Source organism: Molossus molossus, unplaced genomic scaffold, assembly GCF_014108415.1.
Source record: "Molossus molossus isolate mMolMol1 unplaced genomic scaffold, mMolMol1.p scaffold_m16_p_13, whole genome shotgun sequence".
NCBI classification, from domain to species: Eukaryota; Metazoa; Chordata; class Mammalia; order Chiroptera; family Molossidae; genus Molossus; species Molossus molossus.
The window spans coordinates 47,994,437-48,001,910 of NW_023425348.1; the positions used below are offsets into that span (position 1 = coordinate 47,994,437).

General features: G+C 37.9%; 1 protein-coding gene across 1 annotated transcript; it reads left to right on the forward strand.

Moving 5' to 3' along the window:
• The first annotated feature begins 2,455 nt into the window (after window positions 1–2,455).
• LOC118628497 (olfactory receptor 51A7) lies at window positions 2,456–3,482 on the forward strand. The gene has a single exon (XM_036259489.1). The coding sequence runs from the start codon at window positions 2,484–2,486 to the stop codon at window positions 3,429–3,431; it is 948 nt and encodes a 315-aa protein (XP_036115382.1). The 5' UTR covers window positions 2,456–2,483; the 3' UTR covers window positions 3,432–3,482.
• Window positions 3,483–7,474: the final 3,992 nt, after the last annotated feature.

Below are 7,474 nucleotides of genomic sequence, written 5' to 3' on the forward strand. Positions count from 1 at the left end.
GAATAAATAGTCCTTGGGTCCTATTATAGAAGAAAGGGAGAAGGCACTAAGAAATTATTCTACGTCTTACATTTTTCCCATTCACATTAATTCATTGCACATTTTTGAGAGTTTTTTATGTTCTAGAAACTATGTAGATGACAGATATGTGAATATAAATAAAATCCTATCTATGTTTTTCAATAAAGAGCAGTCAGTGTATATGGTGGTGGTGGGGCTGTATTGGATAGGGATGCATAAAAACAGTACATTACAAAGCAGTGTAGAAACTACCATAATAAAACATGCATGACAGGAATGTCCCTGAAAGCTATGTCAATACACATCTGCCAACGAGGATAAGAAAAGAGAATAAGATAAGTGTTTTTGAAAGTAAGAACTTTTCTTATGAGTCCTGGAAAGGAGATGTTAATATAAAATTTGTTAAACAGGCATTCTGACAGCTTACATATGAATGATTGTCGTGGTACTTGAAAATATGCTACTATCTAAAGTATACCTTCTCTGGGCTTGGCATTCAGTTTGCTGACATGATGGGAGATAAAAAAAAAAAAAAGACATGCCAAACTGTTTAGCAGATTCCAGTCTGACAGCTGTGGCTCCATTCACAAGCTGAAAAAACAGATCTGTGTAGATAGTACCCCCCAAATACAAAATATATTGGTCCAGTTCTGCTTGCTATTTTTTATGTTATTTTTGTGGTTATTCTCTAAAGAGTTACAAAATACAATACAAATACACAGCCAAACTTTAATTTAAAGGATCCCCAAATTTTCATTTTCCATTGAAGTCTGATGATTTTTTTTTCTCTATACAATTTGAACTTAAAAAAAATTCTGGAGTGAGGTTAACAACTCATGTGAACTCTTGTTTTCTGTTGCCTCTCCCTTTATTTTTGCACCTTTGTTTTTCATTTTTTTGCAATTGAAATGATCAATTTAATAATTTCTATTTATTATGCATGTATTCATCAGTCTTACTAAATATAGATAAGATGTATAATATGTGTGATGGTTAACTTAGATAGGTGTGTTTCTCCAGTAACTTATACTGATTAGTTATTTATTTTATTTTTTTGTTAATCCTCACCAGAGGCTGTTTTTTTCCATTGATCTTTAGAGAGAGTGGAAAGGATGGGGGAAGAGGAAGAGAAGGAGAAAGAGAGAGGGAAAAGGAGAGGGAGAGGGAGAGGGAGAGGGAGAGGGAGAGGGAGAGGGAGAGGGAGAGGGAGAGGGAGAGGGAGAGGGAGAGGGAGAGGGAGAGGGAGATGAGAGAAACACATCAATTGGTTGCTTCACTCACACACCTTGACTGAGGCCAGGGATCGAAACTGCAACCCAGGTATGTATGTGCCCTTGATCAGGAATCAACCCTGAGACCCTTCAGTGTTCTGGCTGATGCTCTAACCACTGAACATGGCTGCCAGTACTATACTGATTATTCAACATTGATATATCCTGAGCTCAAAAAATTGAATGTAAGTCTTAACATCATATATTTACCATTGATAATGTAATGTTAACTCCTTAATAGTGACTTTAGCAATAAAAACAGGGTGTAATTTAATATGCAAGTGGATTTAAAAATTTTACATTACAAAGAGAAATTGAGTAATTAGAATTTTTCTCAGAATTTATTTTACTTATTTACTCAGAGAATTAAAAAAAATAAGATAATTTGATCGAGAGAGATAAGATTAACCAGCCTATGTTATTACTGTATGGCTTCAACACTTTCCCTTGAGATAATAAGATAACCTGAAGTGTGGCTCATCCTTAAACTAGGAAGTACTCATTTCATGTAAGAGTACAAGCATGAAGACAATAAGAATGCATAACTCCCAAAGGCGTATCTGTGCTCCATTTCTCCCACTTCTTTTGGAAACCACTGTATAATCAGTATGAATATTTTTATATGTTTGTGCTTTATTGAGCCTAGATTGGTATTTATAATCATCTATGAAATGTGGATAAGTACCTACCTCGTAGTTTTAAACAGTCTATAGATTTACTTTCGAGCATTTAATATTTATTTACCATAGCATAGATTTGTTCAAGCCTCTCTGATTATTTTCTCATACTATTATTTTTAAACTTTCTTCTAAGAAGTTAGGGATCTTGTCATGAAACCAAGAGGGGACGACTTAAAATCATGTGGAAACACAGATGGAATGATTCTGCGTGCCTGTCACTGACTCAATCAAAGCAGCTCTGTTTTGAAATGATTTTCATTTGGATAAAAATGTTGGAAAACTAACACCTTAGGACAAACTGTTTTAAGTGAAATTCCCATATTGGAGAACATAAACATGTGTATAGACTTTTAATGAATGTTGAAAATTGCATTTTGTTATTAGTATGAAAAATATGCTTCTAAGAACAGGATATAAAAGAAGTGCTTACCCCCACTACACTGAGTTTTAAAAGTATGACTGTTTCTGTTTATGTGATTCAGATCTGGATAAAAAGCTCACAGTTCCACTCATGTCTATTTTCAATAACTCTGAGGTTCAGTTTTTTCTTCTGGTTGGAATCCCAGGACTGGAACATGCCCACGTCTGGATCTCCATCCCCATTTGCCTCATGTACACGATCGCCATCATGGGCAACAGCACCATTCTCTTTATTGTAAAGACAGAGCCCTCACTTCATGAGCCCATGTATTATTTTATTGCCATGTTGGCCATCTCTGACCTGGGCCTGTCATTTTCCTCCCTCCCTACCATGCTGAGAATTTTCTTGTTTAATGCCATGGAAATTTCACCCAATGCCTGCTTTGCTCAAGAATTCTTCATCCATGGATTCACAGTCATGGAATCCTCAGTGCTTCTCGTCATGTCTTTGGATCGTTTTCTTGCCATTCACAATCCCCTGAGATACACATCTCTCCTCACTAGCAACAGAGTTGTTAAAATGGGACTGATCTTAGCCATTAGGAGCATTCTCTTAGTGCTTCCATTTCCCTTCACTCTAAGAAGACTGAAATATTGTCAGAAGAATCTTCTTTCTCACTCATACTGTCTTCATCAGGATGTCATGAAGCTGGCCTGCTCTGACAACAAGAGTAATGTTATCTATGGCTTCTTTGTTGCTCTCTCTACCATGCTGGACTTGACATTAATCGTTCTGTCTTACATTCTGATCTTAAAGATTGTACTCAGCATTGCATCCCTGGTGGAGAGACTCAAGGCCCTGAATACCTGTGTCTCCCACATCTGTGCTGTGCTCATTTTTTATGTACCCATCATCACCCTGGCTTCCATGCACCGCTTTGCCCAGCACAAAAGTCCCCTCACTATAATCCTTATTGCAGATATATTCTTGTTGTTGCCACCCCTAATGAACCCCATTGTGTATTGTGTAAAGACTCGACAAATCCGAGAGAAGGTCTGGGGGAAGTTGTTGACCACATGTAGCAGACTAGAATATTGAGGTAATAAATGATCAAGCAATTAGCATTTTTTGGCACCTAATATGTGTTGAGTGCCACAGTGGTCAGCATCTTGTGGAAAACTTAGGGGAAGAGTGAAAAGCTATGCTGTACAGAATTTATAACAAAGTCGGGAAAACAGTCTTAGCCACGAAAAATGAAATAATCAGGTGATCTATGATGTGACTCACAGAGGTTTAATTAACATTTAAGAGTAGTTGAAATAGCTCTGGTTGGTTTGGCTCAGTGAAAGAGTGTCGGCCCGCGGACCAATGAGTCCTGGGGTCAATTCCAGCCAAGGGCATGTACCTGAGTTTTGGTTCGTCCCCGGCCATGGTCAGTGTCGTGCAGGAGGCAACCAGTTGATGTGTCCCTCTCATGAAGATGTTTTTCTCTCTCCTTTTCTCTCCCTCTCTACCTGAAGATAAATGGAAAAATGTCCTTGAGTGAGGATTAAAAAAAACATTATGTAATGTAGTAGGTCAATTTGAGTCAGCCCTTAAAGAAGGATATAATTTGGAAAGATTGAGATTATTTTTTAAATAGCACCTATTAAATTTATATGTATACAATGCCCAGTCACTATACTATGAAGGAGAAGTAGACTACCAGGGAACATAGCAGCTATGAAGGTATTGGTCTGGCTGAAATAGATAGTATAGTTTGGCAAATAATGAGAAATAATTTTGTACAGTATGAATAAAGCAGATTTTGGAGTACCTAGAAAAACCTTGAAATGTCCTGAAGAGACAATTTCATCTCTACAACACCACCTAACATGATAAATCAAATTTTAAGAATGGCATGTCTGCAAGCATGAGCAACATGGGTTGATTTGAGAGAGATGAAGAAGGGAGATCAACAAGAGACCGTTGCAATAATTCCACTACAGTGGTGATTCTGGCAATGGGCAGAGAGAGAGAATGACATTTTTTAGGGTTTTTGTTATTGTTGTTTTGCTGTTATAATTTGCTGTTACATGATTTATATGTAATTCACAAATTCCACTAAGCAACAAATGTACAGACATTTTGTGAATGAATATTGGAAGACAGACATCTGTATAGAGTTTGAAACAGGAGGCTGGCACGGTGCTTATTTGTCATGGCTACCAGAAATAGCCCTGCCCTCATTTGCAGTACAATAATACTTAGGTGTAGGCATGGAAGTAAATACATATTTATAACAAGGTCTGATTATCAAACTGTGAAGATCATCTTTTTAGTAAGATTCTCTTTCACCCATTTATTTCCACTGCAGCTGTTTTAGTTCAGATTTAAAACTTCCCCTGGATTATCCTCTCATCCTGAACATTAAGGTTAACTGTTTGCCAAGATCATTTTAAAAGGTAAATGTAAAGACTATACTTTCAGGGATCATTTCTATAGTTTGTTAAAAGGTAAATGTAACCACACTTAAAATCTTTCTATAGCTGTCCAATGCATTATGAGATAATGGCAAGGCTCCCTATATGCACAAAGCCTTTCCATTATTCAATATCTGCTTTTCTCTACTGCTTTATCTGTTAATACTCGGCCTTGTACTTCAATAGCATAAAACAAATACATCCCCATGCTACACCTAAACCTTTGCTTATGGTGTCTTTCATGTCAGGATACTATATTGGTTTTCTATTGCTGCATAACAGATTATTATAAAATGAATGGTTGAAAACAACACAAGTTTATTATCTTACAATTTTATAGGTTAGAGTTCTGACATGAGTCTTACTGGGATAAAATCAAGCTTTTGGCAAGCCAATATTTTTCTCTGGAGGCACTAGAGGAGAATCAAATGCCTTTTCCAGCTTCTAAGGTTACCTGCATTTTTTGACTCTAGGCTCACATCCTCCATGTTGAAAGCCAGTGATATTACATCTTCATACACCTTCCTTCTGTAGTCAGGTGTCCCTCTGACCACAACCAGGAAAAGGTATCTGTGCTTTAGAATTCATGTGATTATGTTGAATCACCTGGGTAATCCAGGATAATCTCCCTATCTCAAAAATCTCGAAATTTAATTACATGTGCAAAGTATCCTTTGTCATGTAATGTAATATATTCATAAATTTTAGAGATTAAGAAATTGAAATCCTTGTGTGGCAGGGGGTGAGGAGGATTTAGTATGTCTAAAATAAAAGCATTTTCTCAACTTTTCTTTTTCTCATTTAGCTATTTAGAAGGATCTGGCTTAAATACAGTCTTTTTTTTTTTTTTTTTTATCCTCACCCGAGGATATTTTCCATTTTTTTTGTACAGATAGAGTGGGAGGGAGAGAGAGAGGAAGGGAGAGAGAGAGAGAGAGAGAAACATCGACGTGAAGGGACACATCGAGTGGCTGCCACCCGCACGACCAACCACGGCCGGGGACAAACTGCACCCGAAGTACGTGCCCTTAGCGGGAACCGAACCCGGGTCTCTTCGGACCACAGGCCAACGCTCTAACCGCTGAGCCAAACCAGCCAGGGCTTAAATACAGTCTTTTACTGTTACTTTGCTAATATCTTCTTGCTCTAAGTCTAATAAATTTGTATCTGAATTTTGTTTCCTTTCACAGTGTACTGATTCCTACAACATAACTTGAACAATCATTAAGCTTTAGTTGTTTGAACGTTGTTTGCCTTTGCTAAGCTGTAAACCCAAGACCTACAAATGTCTATATGTTTTACTTATTTTTGCACTGTTTAATACATACTTGGGCAAAAAAGGGCTCAATAAATATTGGTTTGCCAGTTTGTGAATTCATGAGTGATCATCACTGATTAGAAGTACTGCTCAGCATTAGAGAGATGTGTCCTGAAGCAGTGGAAAGATGTATTAGCAAAGTGTACTTCCTGCTGAGAAAGTGGGGGTTTTAAAGACACATCATTGGGAAAAACCAACTAAAGAGCAGATGAACAGAACCAGTACAACCAAGGATGGCAAATTGAGCCTGGTAGTAATTGCGGAGGTGAGCAGGGGCAGGCTAGGAGCCTACAGACAGCAGCGGATTGCTATATTAGCAGTGTGTGCTTCCCATTGAGAAAGTGGTTTTTCTTTAAAAGCACCATACCAGCTATAGCCACTCATTTTGGGCTCTGACAGAGGGAGGGCAGACTGGATTGGAACTGAGTGGAAAGAGTCCAGGGTTCCTGACTCAAAAGTGGTGGACACCATGAATTTAGTACTGACTGACTTCCTCACAAGACAGTAGCAAACTTACTCAAAGAGCCCTTCCCAGAGCCTTGGGGAGAAGCAAAAGCCATTACCCCAGGAACACAGCACCACCAGCCCATACCAGAGAAATGCAAATTTAGGCTTATTAACATCTCAATTTAATGGGTAAGCAAGAGCCTCACTAGAGGCTCATTAAGTAACTGAGACTAATAGGCAAATAGAGGATAACTGAACCTTTCCTGTCTGCAAATCTACCCAGGAAAGTAAGACTTGACAGTAGTGTTTAAAGTGGGTCTTCCCACATTCATTCAAGCCCAGTTGAGAAAGCCACAATCAGTGGAACACCAACACTAACAGGGAAAATTTGGCAGGCTCAAAAATCCACTGAAACAGCCACAATGGTGAAACAAAGCCCAAATGAAAGAACAAAATAATTCAAAAAAAGATAAAATAAAAGAAAGGAAAATGAGCAAGATATTAGAGGGAGAGTTCAGAGCAATAATCATGAGGATACTTAACAGCATGAGTAAATATATAGAAACATTGAAAACCAACCAACTGGAAATGAAGAATGACATAACAGAAATAAAGAACACACTGGAAGGAATACCCAACAAAGTAGAGGAAGCTGAGGACTGGATAAGTGAATTAAAAGACAAGTTATAAAACAATCACCCAATTAGAAAACTAAAAAGGAAAAACAATGAAAAAACAGGAAGACAGGAGGATGTGAAAATGGAGGCAGAGTGAATGGAAGCTACACAGATGATCTGTCAGGACCAAATGGGAATTACAACTAAAATAAAGACAAATCCTTGGAAAAAAGCAACAGAAAAGCAGCAGGACAGGACCATATAACCAAGGACACTGGTAGGATCTGTGGAGGCACA

Bases quoted from the DNA above. Each gene is read 5' to 3' on its own strand.
- LOC118628497 (XM_036259489.1), top strand. From the start codon at position 2,484: ATGTCTATTTTCAATAACTCTGAGGTTCAGTTTTTTCTTCTGGTTGGA.